The following is a 20,520-nucleotide window of genomic DNA, read 5'->3' on the forward strand; positions in this document are numbered from 1 at the left end:
AAATACAAACATTTAAAAGCATTTCTGAATTCAAAGTAGCTTTTTTTTTTATCAGCATGAAATCTCTCAATCAACAGGAATTATAATTATCAGAGTCCATGGATTTTTATTTTTATACCCAAAAGAGTTGATAAGTACTGGGCTGGTTCAATCAGAGGGTTTAGGTGACTCATCCAACTAAGCAACAGAGTTTATCTTCAAACTTGGGTCTTTCTTCCTTGAAATCTTCTGACTTCTGACATTTTATCTTCACTAACTTCCAAGTTGGTTAGCTGCTTCTGAAGTACCCCAAAAGCACTCGATAGTTTGATCTCTTTGGGAGCTCTGAGTCCCTCACTATTTCCTAAGTTTGGCTTGTCTAGACAACCCACTACATATTACCTTGTAATCATACAAACTGCTAGTTTAGTTGATTTTTGTACTGCTATTTAGCTTTCCATGTGCTAATTTCTTGTCTCTTCAACTAGACCATAACTTTTATAAGGATATGGACTGTGTCTCACACTAGTTTTGACTTTGCAGAAATGGTAGCTTGAGACACAGACACAGACACACAGAATGGAATTTACCCCCCTACATTTTGAATTCCTCTTTTAGAATTCAACAAGACACACACAAGTAAAGCCTTTTCCATGGCAATACTTTGGACTAAAACCAACATGACATCACTTAATCAATCACTAGTTTGAAAGGACTTATTGCAGTTTCCAAAATTCAAAGATTGCTACCCTTAAAAATACTGAACAGAACATGAGGGTAAATTGAAAGGAAGGAGTTCACAAAATATCTTGAGCAATGATAGAATCCTGGAAATAAGTTGCTATATATACATACACATACATATACACATATATACACATAAATAAAAACATATGTTTATACATATGTGTGTCATTACCTTATGTGCTCATTTCTGCTTTATGATATAGCTATCACTTCTTTTTGAAAACTATTTTATCCTCATTATAACATGGCCTTTGGGTGCTGAGTGCTTGGCTTGCTCTAATGAACTTATTACTTTAATGGGAATCATTATAAGAGGAAGAAACTTATAAAGCTCATGAGAGAGGGAGCTGGCTGGTGTCTGAAAGTGACCAGCACAAGTTGGGCTAATATCTCAAAAGGGGGACCCATTTCACTCTGAAAAACAAAGAGTGTAAGGCTCAGCTTCTGATATATTCTACTGAACCATTTGGAGGTAGATTTAGTAAAAAGAAATTCAAGAGATTCACTTCCTCATTCTTTTGGAATTATCCTATGATTGCTACTTTTGAATCTGTTTCTATCTTTCAAATGTACATTCTATCAAACTTAGGCATCCAAGGGAACTCTGATGATAAAAAAAAAAAAAATCACAAAATCTCATTGTTACAAGGGACTTCAGCATCTATCCCATTTACAATATAACATACAAGTGGTCTCCATTTGTATTTTTGTTTGTTTCTGATTTTTATAACATCGTTTGGAGTTTTCTTTGAAAAAATATTAGCCATATCTTTATCCAGCTTATTTAAAATTGAGAAAAAAAATTGAGATTCAAGGTGGATGAACTTTTCATATATAATCCACTCCGAAATAAGTTCTTTCTTAAATAGCAGATGTTCAGTGTGTGCTATTATTACAGATATGCAACATCCTCAGGGCTTCTTGGAAGTTTCAAAGAAGAAAGATCTTCAAATTGTGCTTAAAACTAACCCCCAATTTCCTTATGATACTGGCAAAAGCAAAAGGCTGAACCATAGGCTATTAATGTGCAGCCAGGCTAGGGAAAAAAAATCTGTTTCCTCAGAAGACATGTTTAATGAGGCAACTGGGGTCTAAGGTGATAAATTAGAAATTCAACTAAGGGCAGGGTTTAAAGAAAAGCAGAAGCTTGAGGATGAAAAACCCATGCAGAGGGTGTAAAATGTAAAATCATACACTTTACAAAAATATCAGCACTGACTGCTCATCATTTCATCTAGGGATCCACTACATTTTCCTGAGTTGAACAAAAAAATCATGTGTGTGAGTGTATAAAAATCTCCCCCCAAAATTCCCAAAATATAACACCATACCTTTCCATCTTCTGTATATACATTTTCATTATATCCTTTTACAATTGTTCGATCAATGAAGAGGCTCCTCATGACCACAATGACTTTCAGCACTTTTCCTAAAGTAACCTATCAAAAATGGATAAAAACAAGAGAAAATTTTAAAATGTGATTAAACAAATAATAAGACCATTACCACCACCGTCATCATCACCATCATCATGATCACCACCTCACATTAATAAAGTGCAAAGATTGCCTCAGTTAATCACAGAATTCAGAATGTCTCTTTTAGAAAATAGGATAAGTTAATGCTCTATCCATCTATTTAATCTTTAACAGTCATACTAAGGGATGTTTTATGAGATAATTCCAGTTGTCTTTCTTAACACAGCCCCAAAAAGCTCAGGGATAGCAGCAAATTTCTATTGTAACTGCTTCTGGATCAATCACTCACTAGTTCAGCCAAACACATTTTGAACCTATTTATATTTTCAGCATGCATAACCTTTCAAGAGAAGGAGTCTCATATGTTTACTACCCACTGTGTAAAGTAATTCTTTCTTTCATCTGCCCTAAAATTACCTTATTCAAGCATCCAGGGAGGGCTTGAGAATTTTGGGGCTCCAAAGTATAGTAAGCAGGTCTGTGTTCCCTTTGGCCAGCCTGTCCAAGATTATAATGGCTGCCAGTAGAGAGAGGTGGGCATATGCATACTCAGGGGCACATAGGAAAAACAAGGTAGAGAATATTTCATAGACCTTGTAAATGAACTATTCATTTATAAGAAAAGCTGGTCAGAATAGATATGCTATTTCTAATAATAAATCCAAAGGTAAAATGGAAACAACTGATTTTTATGCTCATTACAAAATTGCATCCTGAGAAATGCCCATAATGCTTTTCATATTTTCAGTTATGCTAGAACCTATGTGTAGGTCGTGAATAAAAAAGAGGCCCAAGGAAAAAGAAATGAAGTTGTAAGTTCCAGAGAAAAAGGAAATGGATATCTGCTGGAAGAAAGAAAATGAAAAATATAAAATCAATTCCAAATATTCAAGTAAGGTGCATAATCTGTCCTTGTACCAACTTTTCAATAGTCTTCCTAATGAACCACTTATTATTCCCATTTCATGAATGAGTCAACTGAGGCAAAATAAATATCAAAGAAAAAATACAACTAAGTGGCAGAGCCCTACTGTTAAATTACTCTTCTATGTAGTCTCTAACCATTAAATAGGCTTTTAAATGCAATATAAAAAACAGTGTTTAACTGAAGGAAAATAAGTAGTAGTATGAGTATATTTTAGCTAGGTGAAGACAACAGCTTAAAACACAGCTCATCCATCTCTAGTTTCCATACTACAGGCAGGCAGTTAGCATAGTGAATATAGGGCTGGCTGGCGAGGCCTAGAAGATGAGTTCAAATCCAGCTTCACATACTTCTTGGCTGTATGACCTTAGGCAAGTCATTTAACTTCTGCCTGCTTCACTTATTCTCTCATCTAAGTTGGGAATGATGATAGTACCTACCTTGAAAGGGGTTTTTGAGAATAAAATCAGGAAATAGTTGTGAAAAAAAATTTTTTTTGAAAAATGCTTGCAAGAATGAAGGTGGATTAACTGTATCAAACTTAAAACTATATTATAAAACAGCAAAACCATTTGGTACTGCCTAAGAAATAGAGTAGCTGATCAGTGGAATAGATTGGGTTCAAAGGACAAAATAGTCAATGACTATAGTAATTTAGTGTTTGACAAACCCAAAGACCCCAGCTTTTGGGATAAGAATTCACTATTTGACAAAAATGATGGGAAAACTAGAAACAAATATGGCAGAAACTAGGCACTGATCTACACCTAACACTGTATACCAAGATAAGGTCGAAAAGATAAGTTCATGATTTAGATACAAAGAGTGATACTATAAGCAAATTAGAAGAACAAAGGATAGTTTCTCTCTCAGATCTGTGGAAGAGGAAGGAATTTGTGACCAAAGAAGAATTATAGATCACTATTGAATACAAAATAGTTAATTTTGATTATATTAAGTTAAAAAGGTTTTGTACAAACAAAACTAATGCAGACAAGATTAGAAGGGAAACAACAAACTGGGAAAACATCTTCATAGTTAAAGGTTCTGATAAAGGCCTCATTTCTAAAATATCTAGAGAATTAATTCAAATTTTTAAGAATTCAAGTTATTCTCCAATTGATAAATGGCCAAAGGCTATGAACAAATAATTTTCAGATGAAGAAACCATTTCTAGTCATATGAAAAGATGTTCTAAATCACTACTGGTTAGAGAAATGCAAACTAAACAACTCTGAGATACCACTATACACCTGTTAGATTAGCTAAGATGACAGGAAAAGATAATGACCAATGTTGGAGGGGATATGGGAAAACTGGGACAATGATGCATTGTTGGTGGAGTTGTGAACGGATCCAAACATTCTGGAGAGCAATAACTGTGCATACAGTTTGATCCAGTAGTCTCTATGAGATCTGTATCCCAAAGAGAGCATAAAGGAAGGAAAGGGACCCACTATATGCAAATATGTCTGCTGCAGCTCTTTTTGTAGGGGCAAAGAACTGGGAACTGATACTCATCAGTTGGGGAATGGCTGAATAAGTTATGATATATGAATTTATGGAATATTATTGTTCTATAAGAAATGATCAGCAGGATGATTTCAGAGAAACCTGGAGAGACTTACATGAGCTGATGTTAAGTGAAGTGAGCAGAATTAGGAGATCATTGTGAATGGCAACAAGATTACACAATGATCAATTTTGATGAAAGTGGCTCTTTTCAACAATGAGATGACTGAGGCCAGTTCTAATGATCTTGTGATGAAGAGAGCAATCTACACCCAGAGAAAAGATTGTGGGGACTGAGTGTGGTGATCATCACAACATAGCATTTTCACTCTTTTTGCTGTTGTTTGCTTGCATTTTGTTTTCTTTCTCATTTTTTCCCTTTTAAATCTGATATTTCATGATAATTGTGGAAATAAGTATAGAAGAATTGCACGTGTTTAACATATATTGGATTACTTGCCATCTAGGGGAGGAGAAGGAAGGGAAAAAAAAACAAGGTTGTGCAAGAGTCAATGCTGAAAAATTATACATGCATATATTTTGAAAATAAAAAGGTTTAATAAAATTTTTTAAAAATTGCAAGCTTTAAAGTACTAAATAAGTATTATCTATTATTACTAAAAGCTCTCCTGTGGATGGTCTGTCTTGGACCTTCTTTTATTCTCCCTCTATACTATTTTATTTGATGATCTCATCAGCTCCCATAGTAGTAATTATCATCTTTATATTGGTGATTCTCAAATTTACTTATGTAATTCAAACCTCTTAGGTAATCTCCAGGCTTGTACCTCAGATGAGATGAATGTCCCATACACATCTTAAACTCAATATGATCAAAACTTAACTCATTCTCTTTTCCCCCACACAATTCTCCCTTCCTGACTTACCTCTTACATTTGAGGGTCCTGCTAGCCTCACTGTCACTCAGGCTTAGGTGTCAGCCTCTGCTCCTCATTATCTCTCACTCCTGTGTGCAATCTGTTGTCAAGGGTTATCTGGCTGTCTCCTTTGTCTTCCTTACACCCCTTGCTGTCATCCTGACACAGGTCCTCATCACCTCACCCCGGCGTGGTCACCCTGCCCCAACTCTCTCCCCACTCCAACTTCTCAGCTCTCCCTAAAGTATAGTTCAAATCATGTTACCCCCAAGTCCCTATTCCACAAACACCAGTGTTCCCTACCGCCTTCAGGCTCAAATAAAAAAATACCCTCTGAAGCTTCTCTCTCCCTTCCACTTTTCCAGCCTTCTTACAGCATAAGGCCCCTCCTTTCCCCCACTTCTGAACATACTCCAGGGGAGCCAGTGACTTGGACCTTCTTAATGTTTTGCAAAGAAGACCCTCCACAGGGGTCTGCCCTAGCTGTTTCCCATGCCTGGCCCATGTTCTCTCTCCTTATCTTTGCCTACTGGCTTCCCTAGTTTCAAGTCCCAACTACAAGAAGCCTTTCCAACCCTTCTTAATTCCAGTGCTTTCTCTCTGTTGACTATTCGCTATTCACCTGTATACTGCTTGTAGAGTTGTTTCTCCCATGAAACTGTGAGCTCCTTGAGGGCAGAGACCGTCTTATCTTTCCTTGCATTCTCGGCCTTAGCACAGAGCTTAATAAATATCTGCTGACTGATGGAGATTTTCCTGATTCCAAGGTCAGCTCTCTATCCACTAGGGCTATGAGCCTATTAAAGAGGAACCAGAAGAAGAAAGTCTCCAATACTGCAGTTTATCAAAACACATTGTGGAAGTTTATTAAAAAAACAAAACAAAACAAAACAAAAAAAAAAAACATAGATAAGGATCATCTAAAAGTAGAAATCACAAACAGATCCCCAACAACTAAGAACAATGAGATGTTGCATCACTGGAGCCCACAAACTGTATGCCCCAACATAGAAGCAGTACTTTAAATGTTTCTATACAATTTTTATATTTTTTATCTCAAGTATCTGTCACTTCTTTAATGTGACTCAAAGTCCAGAAGGCAATAAGATCAGTGATTCTACCTTTGAAGTAGCTATTAGCTATTAACAAAATACGTAATAATAATGTACTTTACTAAGTTCGAAAATAAGTATTTGACTCTATTGCCCTTCACCTCCCAAAAATGAATGTCAAACACACCTTCCTCCATTGGGACAAACCTTTGCAGAAGCACATTTGATCTCTTAACACCAAAGACAGGAACCAGAGACATAACTTCTATAAGCCAGCAACATCTTTTATGAAGCTGATAAATAATGCCAGTCAGTAGAAATTCCCAGTATTAAAGTTGGAATTTGATAGAAATAAACAAAAAGGTGTTCCATGAAATTTTAAATGTCTCTTTTACTATCTAATACTGAAATAGAAAGATGAAGTGATGCACTGGTAGCTGAGAATAATGAATATGAAAAAACAAAACAAAACATAGTTTATCACTGAAACTTGGTCTTTGCCATAGTGTTCAAGACATCTTCAGTACAAAGGTACTGGAGTGGTTTGTCATTTTCTTCTCCAGTGGATTAAGGCAAAGAGAGGTTAAATGACTTGTCCAGATTCATGCAGCCAAATGAGCAGTCTAAACTTAGGTTTTTCAGGCTCCAGGCCCAGCACTTTAATTACTAAGTCATCTAGCAGCTTCATATTATATATATATATTATGTGCCTAGTAAAGGTTAGCTAACTGAATGCTCCCCTCCCCCCAAAAAAGAGGAAGAAAGGAAGGAAGGAAGGAATAGAGAAAAGAAGGAAATAAGGGAGAGAGGGAGGGAAAAAAAGAGAAAAGAAAACAAACTTGATCTTTGAATTTTTAAGAATATTTGCTAAGGCAAGACATACAATAATGTATAGTTTATAAAGTGTTTTCCCTACAACAACTAGGTAAGATAAATGGTAACAAATATTTTATAGATAAGGAAAATGAGGAATGATTATTTATTTTAGTCAACCTAGAGCAGGAATTCTTAATTCCAGGGTTCATGAACTTGGTTTAAAACAAATTTAACAACTATTTCAATAAAATTGCTTTCTTTTATAATCTTATTTTATTTTATACAATTAAAACCATTGTTCTGAGAAAAGATCCATAGGCTTCACAAGACTGCCAAATGAGTTCATTAAAAAAAACAAACAAACAAACAAAAAAACCCCAAGAAATCCCTGGCCTTGAGGCGAGGAATCTTGATTTTCTCCATAGTGTGGAGAAAAGGAGAGGACAATTTAAACCATATTCTAGCTCAAAAGATGCTTTCTCAGTTTCTGAGAAATATATATATATATAAAGTTAGCAAAAATCTGCTTCTCTCCTTCATACTAACCAACTACCCCATGGAGAAAAGAAGGAAAAACAAAACCCTTTTACAATCATGTAGAGTTAAGTAAAACAAAATTCTCCACTGGTCATGAAAAAAAGATGTCCTATTGTGCTGAATCCTTTTCCTTATTATTAGAAGGTGGATAGTAGTATACTTCATCATGAGTCCTTTGAATCTTGGTTGGTCATTGCCCTGATCAAAGTTATTTGTCTTTATGAAATTGTTGTCTTTTTTCTCACAGGGGTTAAGTAACTTGCCCAGGGTTACCTGGCTAGTAAGTGTTATGTGTCTGAGGCTACACTTGAACTCAGGTCTTCTTGACTCCAGGGCCAGTACTCTTAGGGAGTTGGTTAATAGCTTGTTCTATTTCTTTTTCTAAGATGGGACTGTTTAGGATATTTACTTCTTCCTCTGTTAATCTGGGCAAGCTATATTTTTGAAGGTATTCTTCCATTTCATTTAAGTTGTCGAATTTATTGCCATAAAGTTGGGCAAAATAATTCCTAATTATTGCTCTAATTTCCTCTTCATTAGTGGCGAGTTCTCCCTTTTCATTTTTAAGACTAACAATTTGATTTTCCTCTTTCCTTTTTTTAATCAGATTTACTAAGGGTTTGTCTATTTTTGTTGGTTTTTTCATAGAACCAACTCAGTTTTATTAATTAATTCAATAGTTTTTTTACTTTCAATTTTATTGATCTCTCCTTTTATTTTTAGAATTTCAAGTTTAGTGTTTGGGGTTTTTTAATTTGTTCCTTTTCTAGCATTTTTAGTTGCAAGCCCAATTCGTTGACCTTCTTTTTCTCTACTTTATGCAAGTAAGCCTCTAGAGATATGAAATTTCCCCTTATTACCGCTTTGGCTGTATCCCACACATTTTGATATGATGTCTCATTATTGTCATTTTCTTGGGTGAAGTTATTAATTATGTCTATGATTTGCTGTTTCACCCAATCATTCTTTAGTATGAGATTATTTAGTTTCCAATTATTTTTTGGTCTACTTTGTTGAGTGTAATTTTTATTGCATCGTGGTCTGAAAAGGATGCATTCACTATTTCTGCCTTACTGCATTTGAGTTTGAGGTTTTTATGTCCTAATATATGGTCTATTTTTGTATAGGTTCCATGAACTGCTGAAAAGAAAGTGTACTTCTTTCTGTCTCCACTTCATTTTCTCCAGAGGTCTATCATATCTAACTTTTCTAGTATTCTATTTACCTCTTTGACTTCTTTCTTATTTATTTTGTGATTTGATTTGTCTAATTCTGAGAGTGCAAGGTTGAGATGTCCCATTATTATAGTTTTGCTATCTATTTCTTCTTGCAGCTCTCTTAATTTCTCTTTTAAGTATTTAGATCAGGGCCAGTACTCTATCCACTGTGCCACCTAGCTGCTCCAATTGTTGGCTTTTTCTAAGGTATTTTCCTGGTTCTGCTCTCTTTACTCAGCATTAGTTCATATAAGTCATCCCAGTTTTTCTGACTTATCCCTATTTTCTTACAGTATACTAATATTCCATTACATTTCTATATAATGGTTTGTTCAGTTTTTCTCCAATTGACAGGTGCCCTTTCAGTTTCTAATTTTTTTTGCCTATTCAAAAAGAGATAAAAGTGTACATCCTCAAGAGTTTATTTTGCTTAGAATTAATCCCTCCCTTATTCCTGTATTCCCCTTTCTCTTTATTTTCCTATTCCTATTCCTATTTCCCTGTTGAGTAAAATATATTTCTGTTCCCAACTGTGTGTATTTTTCCCTCCTCTGATAAGTTCAGATGAATGTGAGATTCAAATGTGAGCAGCTTACTCCACATCTTCCTCCTGCTTTGGATAAACTTCTATTTGTATATCTCTACTAAGTGAGATAATTTCCCCAAATGCTCTTCTTTGATTTCCCTCAAATAATAAATTTCTCTTCCCCTCCTTTTCCAGTCTTCTTTTAATATAATCGAGAAATATGAAAACTTGAGGCAGCTAGGTGGTGCGGTGGAAAGAGCACCAGCTCTGAAGTCAGGAGGACCTGAGTTCAAATCTGGCCTCAGACACTTAACACTTTTAGCTGTGTGACTCTGGGCAAGTCACTTAACCCCAATTGGAGAAGAGAGCAGAGGGGAGGGAAGAAGAGAGGGGAGGGGAGGACTATTTGCCAGCCCTCTCTAACTCAACTTCCTTCAGGGCCTAAACTATATTCAAATGTAAACAATTTGTTCTTATTTCTTATAACTGATTCATGAGGACCTTTCTATATTTCTCTTAATTCCTGTGCTTATACTTCAAAGTTTCTAGTCAATTCTTGGTCTTTTCATTAGGAATATTTGGAAGTCCTTTATTTCATCAAAGATTTATTTCCCCCCAGAAGATTATATTCTATTTTGCCAATTTTTTCTGTTGTAAGCTATTGGAATCTTTACAAAGTGTTAAGCCATTAGAGTTGATAGAGACAATAATTATCTAATTTGGCATGGTTCAATATGATTGATTTGATCTTAGGAGGAGATATTTTGGGCCAGAACTTGAAACAAGGTACTAAGTACAACTGATGGAAATAATGCTTGTGTTCACACCTTTAGAGAGCTCATAAGTATCTAAGTACTCAATGGAGTTCACGCGTTTGGGAGACTTCAGGGCTTAGAAAGAGATATCCGAATTCACACCTCCCTTAGGACCAGAGAGCACTCTGGGAGATAACCCAGAATCCCTCTCTCTCCAGAAGGAGGAGTTAACCTTTGGGAGATCATATATATATATATACAGGAAGCTCTTAGAGCTTGAAAGAGTTACTTGGGAACATTCCCAGGAGTTGGAGAGGAGCACTCTGGGAGGAAGCCCACAAGTCCTATCTTCGAGGCAAGAGAGATTGCATTGCATCTTCTACCTTGGTGCTGGCTGGAGTCGGAAGGACAAACCTTTGGATTTGGAGACATTTGGGCGGAGCTCTTAGAACCAAGAGGAGAGATAGGCCTCTGAGCTAAGGGGCTATATTGACGGACACAATAAAAGATCTGAACTTTTATCACCTGGCTGTGTTTTGGAAAAAGAACACCACAGTAAGCCTATATCCTCTGTTTTTTAAAACATCATATTCTAAGTTCTCCATTCCTTTGAAGTGATGACTGCTAAGTAATATGTGATTTTGCCTTGGTACTTCAATACTTTGTTTCTGGACACTCCTCTATCACCTCCACTTTCTCACTAAATTTCAATTTCTCTGCCTATTGGCTGCTTCCCAATTGCCTACACACATGCCTAAGTCTACTTTATTCTCAAAAAACTCTTACTTGATGTATTTCTCCATTACTTTTTTCTGACTAGAACTTTAGAGTTTTGCTATAATATTCCTGAAAGTTTTCACTTGAGAATTTCTTTCAGGAGGAGACTGGTAAATATGTTTTATTTCCATTTTACCTTCTGGTTCTAAGAGATCTTAGTTTTTTGATTTCTTGAATTAAGATATCTTAAGTTCTTTTTTTCAAGGCTTTCAGGTTTACCAAGCCTGTTTTGTTTCTTTTTTTTTTTTTCCTAGAACATATTTTGCATTTTCTTTTTCACTATACCCTAGAATTTTGACTTTAATTTTTCTTGTCGCATGAAATCATCAGCTTCTAACTGGGTAAAAGTTTTGTTCCTCTTCTGCCAATCTATTAATTCCCTTTTGAATTCTTTCTTCTATAACTTTTACCTATTTTCTATTTTTCCCCTTGAATATGCTCCTTTCATTCACAAAAAAAAAAAAAAAAATTAATGCTTAAAAAAAACTTATATGAACTCTTTCAGGAATTCCACTTGAATTTGTACTCAAGCGACGTTTTTCTTTGAGGTGGTGCTTGCTTGCTTGTAAATATTTTTTGAGACATTTCCTTCTGTATCTTAAGCATCTCTGTCACCATAATAGCTTTTTATGGTGACATTCTTTTTTTGTTTGCTTATTATTTTAAACTACTTCTTGACTTTGGATGTTATGTTAGAGTTAGGCTCAATATAATTCTGGGTAAGTCTGGGGTAGTCATGTTGATGCTTTCTTGGGTTACTAAATATTGTGCTTTGCTAACATCTCAGGGACAACCCAAGTCGGGGACCTGCAAGTTTTCGGTGTTCCCAAAGCAGTCTGATGCAGAGTAAATTCTAATTATTGCTCCCCTCGTTGGACCACTACAAGTTCCTGACCTGGTTAAGTTTGGAATGTGCAATAGGCCCATGGACTTGTTCCATCTGGACTTCCAAGAAAGTGCTGCTGGACTTGGTTACTATCAGTCAGTTCTATCAGAAAGCTCTGCTGGTTCAGAGTAACAGCACCATAAGCTTCTCTTTGGTCTGGGATTTCTGTCCTAGGTTGTCCTTGGCAGGCTTCACACTGGGCTGGAAGCTGAACCAAGGTCTCATTTTGTTCCTGGGGTTTGTGCCACAAAGTTGCTGCTTGTTTCTGAATATGCTTCTTGTTTAGGATATGGCCTAGTACAATGGACTATACTCTTTGCCTTTGAATGCTAATGTTAGGTGCAGGTCTTTTCCTCAGTCAACTCTGGATCTATGATCTGAAATTAGATACTACTTGGCACCTCTTCTTGTACCCTATTGACCCTATAAACTATTCTATAGTTTATTAATGTTGGCTCCAAATATACATTTTGACAAGTTTCTATGTTCCCTTGGGAACTTCTGCAGTAGTATTCACATTCCTGTCTCTTACTCTCATACTTCTGAATGAATCTGGAGAATAATATGAAACCTTGATGACTGTACCACTACAAATTTATATGACATAATCTCAAATAAGCTGACCCTTCAGCAAGACAATCCTTTTATGCCTCCCTAATCAATTTACTATCCCATTCACCACAGTGGCTCTTACAAACATTTCCATTTCTCCTCAAATCTCCAATCTCTCAGTTGAAAATCTTGCCAATATTTCAGTAAAAATTGAGACCATTCACAGAGAACTCCATCTTGTCACTGCCTCCTCATCTCAAATCACTCAGATGCCTTCTACTATTATCCTCCTTCATCCCTGACTTGCATGAAGAAGTGGCTTTTCTCCTTCACAAGGCAAATTTCTCTCTTATGTATATACAAGTATCATTTTCACCAGCAAATTGATTCCTCTGTCATCTCCACTTTCTCACTAATCTCCAATTTCTCTATCTATTGGCTGCTTCCCAGTTGCCTACACACATGCCCATGTCTACTTTATTCTCAAAAAACTTTTACCTGATGAATTCAACTCTGTTATTGTATTATCTTTTTTCTTTTTTATGACTAAACACTTTGAAATCACCATCTATACTCAATACCTACATTCCTCATCAGCTTCCCACACTCATAATCTAGGTTCATCTCCATCTCTTCACTTTCATATCCTCCTTAGCTAATCAAGTCTTCAACACTTCTATATTCATATATGACCCTTTTAAAAACTCTCTGATAATTATCCCTCTCCTAGGGCAGGCAGGGTTCCCTCCATCATAACCTCAATAAGTTTTCCTCAGTGGACTCATGAAAATACTGACAAGTTTTCTTGAGGTTGAAGCATGCTTCACATAAAACTGGCTTTGTTGGATCTCATCTCTGTCGTGCATTTCTCATGCCATTCCTCCTACCAAGAATTCAATGAAGCCTATTCAACAACTATGTTCTAGAACTTTATTATCCTTTACAGTTAGTAGAGTCCTATGACTTCACTAAAGCTATTACATCACTAAAGAATATCAATGCTTAAAAGATAGGTCTTTGTCTCAGGAAGAAGTTTGAGTCATTAAAATGACAGAACAATTTACCAGAGACAAGCTAACCTATTTTCTCCCCTCTCCTCTTCCTGTTCAATTTAGAGCCTAGATAATTGCACATTCACAGGGTCTAAGATTTATGTAATGATTTAATAACTCTGTGGGTTGTCCATCCAATTACATATCATAGTCTTCATTTATAGAAATAGAAAGCTTCTATTGTAGTCATTTTATGTTATGAGCCAGAACTTGAAACAAGGTGTTAACTTGCTGGAATTGATAGAAATAATGCTTTATGTACTTAAGTTTACACTTTTGAGGGTTCACACATTAGCTTCACACATCAGCGTTCACAAGTTCGAGAGATTCACAAAGTTATACCTCCCACAATCCCACTCTCTCAGAGGGGGAGTCAACCTTTGGGTTCACACCTTTAAGAGATCACATATAAAGAAGCTTTTGGAGCCTCAGTGAGGAGTCAGTTCAGGAGACTGACAGAGCCAGAACTCAGTCAGGAGATTCAGAGGCAGCTGGAGGCTGAAGCTGGAAGAGACAAAGGACAAGCTGCAAGAGCTCTTGGAACCAAGCAGAGAGAGAGGCCTCTAAGAAAACTAACTGGGCTATTTTGGAAGAGACAATAAAAGATTGGATTTTAACTCCTGGCTGCATTTGAGGTGATAATTGATCTGAACTGAAACTAAGACAGACTCCAGAAGCTCCCCAAGAAATCTGCTCCCAGAGAACAATCATATTTGAGAAAAGAGAACACTACAATTTTACCTCACATCAGTTCACGTCTTCTCATGTTTCTGTAATCATCATATTTACTGTTCTTTACAATGCAGTGATTTTATCACAAATTGTCCAGTCCTTCATCAAGCTACATTTGCTTCATTCAAATGCTGCTGCTCTACCTATTCTGATATATCTCTTTTGATTGCTGAACTCCTTAAGGCATTTGTCTAGCAGTGGGATCTCTGGGTCAAAGTCACGGTAACCTATCCCAAGCTGCTTTGCTAGGAATGTACTAGATGTACGAGAAGTTCTGGCATCAGGTAGAATCTGACAAAGCTTGTGCTCTGCTGGCACATACCATTAAGAGGTACTAGTGTAGAACTTTGCAGAGAAACTAGATTCTGATTTTTTTTTTTTAAAAATGATGTCAAATTCAGCTTGCATTTTTAAGAGTCTGCTTAATCAAACTATACTCCTAGGTTGATTCAGACTGTTTTCACAGGCTTCTTCTAGGTGCTCCATAAAATAAAAATATAGAAGACATGCAAATCAAATTTACAGATAACACAAAACTTAGAGGGATAGTCAACACATATAGATGATGACACAATCAGGATCCACAAAAGATCTAGATTGGCTAGTGCATTGGGCTTACTGTGGATTCAATGAATTAATCGCACAAGTATGAGGTAGAGGAATGGTGAATGAATACTAATTTACCTGAAAAACACTGTTTGTTTTTCTTTTAATCTGAACATGACAGAAATGACAAACAAGATAGTTTCAGAGGAATCTAGGAAGGCTTGTATGAACTTACTGGTGAATGAAATAAACAGAACCAGTAAAACAATTTGTACAGGAACAACAACATAAAGACAATGCTGTATGACTTAAGAACCATTTTGACCATCTTAACCATTCTGATGAACAATCATATCTTCAGAGGAAGCATGATACCATCTAATGAAAGAAGGATAATAGAATTAAGGTGCAAAACAAGTTTTTAGACATAAAAAGCTGTGGAATTTTTTTTGATGATGGTTATTTGTTACAGGGATTATATTTTTATTTTATTGAGGGGAGGATTAAAAAGAGATGGGAACTAGCAATACTGTTATCTCCTTCCCCCAAAAAGAAAAGATGGTCATTGAAGCATTTCGAAAATACACAGAATAATAAGGCTCTTTGGAAGAGAAAAAGGGAGAGATACAGGTAGAAATTTAAGTGATATAAAAGCAATGAAAATTTATTTTTAAAAGATTGAACACAGAAAATAGAAAAAAAGTTCAGAAGGAAACACAGAGAAGCAAGGGCAGCTCTGAACATGTTATGTTGAATTTATTATAAAAATCAAACTATAGAATAATGATATGTAGTTTAATATATAATCTTTATTTGTTCTATTTTGTGTTTAAAAATGTTCTTTTGGGATTAGTGTTTTGGTTTAAAAAACAAAAATATAAAAATTCACGCTCTTAGTGGAGAACAAAACCAGTATGAGATCAGAGTATAATATGGAGGCCTAGAACCCAAAGTGGGTTTCAGGGGGCACTCCAGGATGAATATAGTCACAGTCTTGCTGAAATCTTTCCAGGTCATCCAATAATTGGAGGAAGGTGTTTAGTTATAGGTACCACATTCTAAAAGTCCACTGTTAAGCTGGAGAATAACCAGAAGAAAATGGCAGGATGATGAAGATTTTCAAGATCATACCATATGAAAAGTGATAGAAAAGATGTTCTGGGCAAGAAGAGAACTTTTGTCAAGTATTTGAAGAGTTGTAATTAGGAGAATAAGAATCCTTCCATTTGGCATCAGAAGTCATAACTTGGAGCAATGGGTAGAAATCGCAGAAGCAAACTTAGGCTTGATGGAAAAAAAAAAAAAAAAAACTTCCTAATCATTAGTTAGCCCAAACTGGAAATGTGGGACATTGGAAGGAACTCCCTAGAGTTCTTTAAGCAAAGTCTGGATGATAAAGATGTCAGGTAAGTGGTAGGAGACTTCTGTTCTGGATTCAGCCAGATCACATCTGCAATGCTTTCAAGATTCTATAATAGAATGATTTGGGGGTAATTCATTATGGTCTAAATTTTCCCTTTGGGTGACTCAAAGCAACATTTTCCCATGGGCAATCTGTTCTACCACATGTAATCTCTCTGCTGTGTTGCAATAGCTAATGCATATGACTACTATGATTTAATGGTTTATGACAAACCAATGGGAGCACAGTGTTGCAGTGGAATTAAAACTGAAGACAGGAGGCCTGAAGATTTGGCTCTGTCACTAACAACTGGTATGAACTTGGCAACATCATTTCCCTTCTTTGGGACTTGTTTTCATCTGTAAAATGTGGGTTTTTAATCACTATATTTCTAAACTCTTTTCTAACTCTTATATGCAGAAAGAAAAATCAACATGACTGTTGAGATTTTCATTTATTTCAACTGTTATTCAACTCAAAAGTGCCTGATGTGAGATTGGAGGGAAATGGGGCATGCTGGCTAAGCAAAAGAGGATACAATGACCTGTATAGGTTTATCTGACTATGGAATCTCTTCTCTAAGTAGTTAACATTTATCATGGTCACTGACACGATTCTGAATGACATGTACTATTGGTCTGATTCTTGGCAATTCCTGTGGGATATCAGAAATTCAAGATAATGCCATCTGGTAATGAAGCAAGCTCACTGTTGCCAAGGTAACATGTTCTATACTAACATGCAGATTTCCAAAGGGCTTGCTACTTCACTAAGAAGGCTCAAACACTATCTATTTAAAGGAAAGTCATGTGCCAGAATTTCTATAGGGCTCACAACCCATCATCCAGTGATCAACGTTTAGGCATGTTATCTTTACCTATATTCTTGCCAGGATAAATCGACTCTCCTGGTATATGTCACTCAGGTTCATAGTCCTTTCTGTCTAATTTTTCACTTTGGCTGGTTAGAGTGGTAGCCTGCTGTGTTGGCTCCTGCTGTGGAAAGTTGCCAACTAACTGTTGTGAGAGAATACATGATAAGTTACAAAGAAAAAGGGGGATGAGAAATTACCTAAATTGGAAATAACACAAAAATAGTCAGTTATGGCTACCCAATCAACTACTACACACTCAAACTTTAATTAAACCTTTCCATTGAAGAGAAGGCATTGGGGGAGCTGAGGGAAACTGACTACTAATCATTCTACACTTAGCGCTTGTTTCCTATAAATGGATGCCCCTGCATTCTTCATATTAAAGAAAATTTGCTAGTCTCTGTAGCAATGCACTTCAACTGCACTGAGTGGAACACTAGTAATACAGAATACTATATGGATGACTTGTACTAATTCAGAATTGTTGGTGATTTGCAATCTTTTAGTCTCACTTCATCTATAGTTTCCTCTAAATTACTTTAAATCCTACAATCAGTGTAATAGTTCAGTACTTAATAATTTATTTTATATGTGTTAGTCTGCTCTCCAGTTAGTCTAAACAGTTTTGAGGGCATGAATTGTGTCATACTTCTTCTGACTAAAGTTACCTAGTATTAATTGATAATAGAAGAAATAAGAGTAAAATATTTCAAAATAAACTGTTTTTATTAATTTTTAGTAAATTTAGGACTCATTTACATACAAAATATAAAAAGACTAGAAATGATTTTTATTTATTACCCAAGTCCTTTTAGGATGTTCATTGGTCAGACCTTTAAAAGCCCATTTCAATGATTATAAATTATAATATCTACTTTAAAATTTATATAATTATATAATTAATAAGTATAAAGAACAAAATGAAATTGAATAATGTGCAATTATAACCACCAAGTTTGACCCTGAAGAGAACTGAAGAAAACCAACATTCTTCTCTTTACTGAAGAGGTAGGAAACTATGGATATGAATTTTCACATATGCTGCCAGACATAATGGATATAGTTAGTAAATCTTGCTAAACTGCTTTTTTCCCTTATCTTTGTTGTAAAGTATGACTTGCTGGGTTTGGATAGAGGAGGGATAGATGTGAAAATATATTTATGAGGGGCAGCTAGATAATGCAGTAGATAGAGTACCGACCCTAAATTCAGGAGGATCTAAGTTCAAAGTCGATCTCAAACACTTAATATTTCTGCTGTGTGATTTTGGGCAAGTCACTTAACCCTGATTGCCTCAAAAAAAAAAAAAACAACCAAAATAAAAAAACCAAAAAACAAACAAAAATATTTATGTAGGAAATAAATGTGATTAATAAAAATAAGATTAAAAGACCTTCAGTTTATAATTCAATCAGTTTTCCCTGATTATAACTGACTTTCCTCTCAATGTAAATTACCAATATATTACTGTATATGTGCTCAAGATTACATAGCTAATAAGTGGCAGAACTTAAATATCAGGCCTTCTGACTACTAATTTATTGTTATATTTACTATGACAAGTGTAGTCTTTTAAATCAGGTGAAGAAAAGAGATGATCAACAAAGAACTCCAAGTCACTTAATCTTCTAAGCTGCCCAGAAGTATTCTCTGGAACTTTGCTATATAAAGTTCAGTCTCATCACAACTACCTTAGCCTGATGCCTCCCTACCCTCCTCACATCATTCCCTCCATGACTTTATTCATTTAATAATGTATTTACTTTGTATAATTTTAACTTTATAAAAATACCCTTCTAGGTTCAGAACTACTGCCAGGTTTGTGTAGTTCTGAAAGGTATCCAGCTGAGCTGCATTGTTTTCCAAACAGTAGACCTTCAGGAAGGCAGAAGCAAGGAGAAATTAAACAGAAAATCCACAGAGGAAATTGGCTATTGGTTCTTTCTAGGAAAATAGTGGCCTTGAGCAAGACTGAGCAAAGAAAAGTATGGCAAAGTTCAACCTGGGATACTTTGAGAGAGAGAAATTTGGGAAAAATTGGAATAGCAAAGGGAAGTAATCTGTTGAAAATGAAAGGCTAAAGTCACTGGCACAACAATAAACACCAGCTGGATTGGGGCCAGATTATGAATGGTGCCCTGTGATCTGGAGACCCAGAGGGCAAACCAAGGATCCTCGGTAGGGCCAGGCATCCCCTGGTGCTCTCCTTGAGAAGAGCAGGCACCAGAAAGGTCCTGCACATGATGCTGAGAAAAAAGGACAGACAGGGCAGCATGGCAGGAACTATCTCCTAGTCAGTGGCAGGCTGTGTTAGTCCCAGTACTTTTATTAGTACAGGGAGCTTCCTGTGAGGACAATTCCCAGCGGTCCTAGAGAGTGTTGCCTGGGCTACTGAGGGGTTAAATTATTTGCTTACAGTCACAATGACAGTAGGTCAAAGGCAAGATTTCCTGATTCCTAAATCTGCTCTCTACCCACTATATTCTGTGCAGGTAAATGTACATGCAAACACACATGATATACAAAACAGAGATATCTATATACCCATAAATACACATACACATGTCCTATAAATATATTTTGTGAAGTGGAAGTGGTAAAGAGAGGACATATAAATACAAAGATAGAGTAACACAATTTCAAAAACATAAGACACTAAACAGAAACAGGTAATCTGAACACAGCATCCTTGATAGAAAGAAAAATTCATAGTAATATAGAGGTTTTAAAGTTGGAAGGAACCTTGAAGATCCCTTGGTTCAGACTTCTAAGATGTGGAAGATGGGAGAACCTGCTCAAGAGAGCCATTGTGTCCCACCCACTTCCACACCTTTGTGCACAGCACCTACCTCCCACCCCCAATAATACACCTGAGCTTCTTTCAAGACAGCTCAAATGCTAGAATTCCTGGTTCCTACTGCAGTTGTTGGCACCCTCCTTCCCTGCTCCCCAAAATCATATTGCATTTACTTTACATAGATTTTGTAGTGGGGTACATGTTTGGCTAATTTATTCCCCTGTCCCAACTCCCACAACAGAACATAGAAATGTCTTTGTCTCTGCAACCTCAGCACGGGACCTGGTACTTATGAGGCACCTCAGAAATGCTTCTTGAAGGGCCAGGTGAGAGAAATAAATGCAAATTGATTGAACACAAGAAAAAAGTCAAACTTTATGAGCCTCGGTAAGATGGGAAAATACCTAGTACCCATAGCACATGACTATTGTAAGGCTCAAATGAGTTAATAGATGTAAAGCAATCTTCAAGCTTTAAATC

At 36.1% G+C, this 20,520-nt stretch overlaps 1 protein-coding gene across 1 annotated transcript in view; it reads right to left on the reverse strand.

Annotated features, from left to right (window-relative positions):
* MED27 (mediator complex subunit 27) overlaps positions 1-20,520 on the reverse strand; it is a 251,343-nt gene that overhangs the window by 40,262 nt on the left and 190,561 nt on the right. The window contains exon 5 of the mRNA XM_023494313.2: positions 2,058-2,165. Coding sequence (XP_023350081.2) covers positions 2,058-2,165 — 108 coding nt within the window. The remainder of the gene's footprint in view (positions 1-2,057; positions 2,166-20,520) is intronic.

Source organism: Sarcophilus harrisii, chromosome 2, assembly GCF_902635505.1.
Source record: "Sarcophilus harrisii chromosome 2, mSarHar1.11, whole genome shotgun sequence".
Lineage (NCBI taxonomy): Eukaryota > Metazoa > Chordata > Mammalia > Dasyuromorphia > Dasyuridae > Sarcophilus > Sarcophilus harrisii.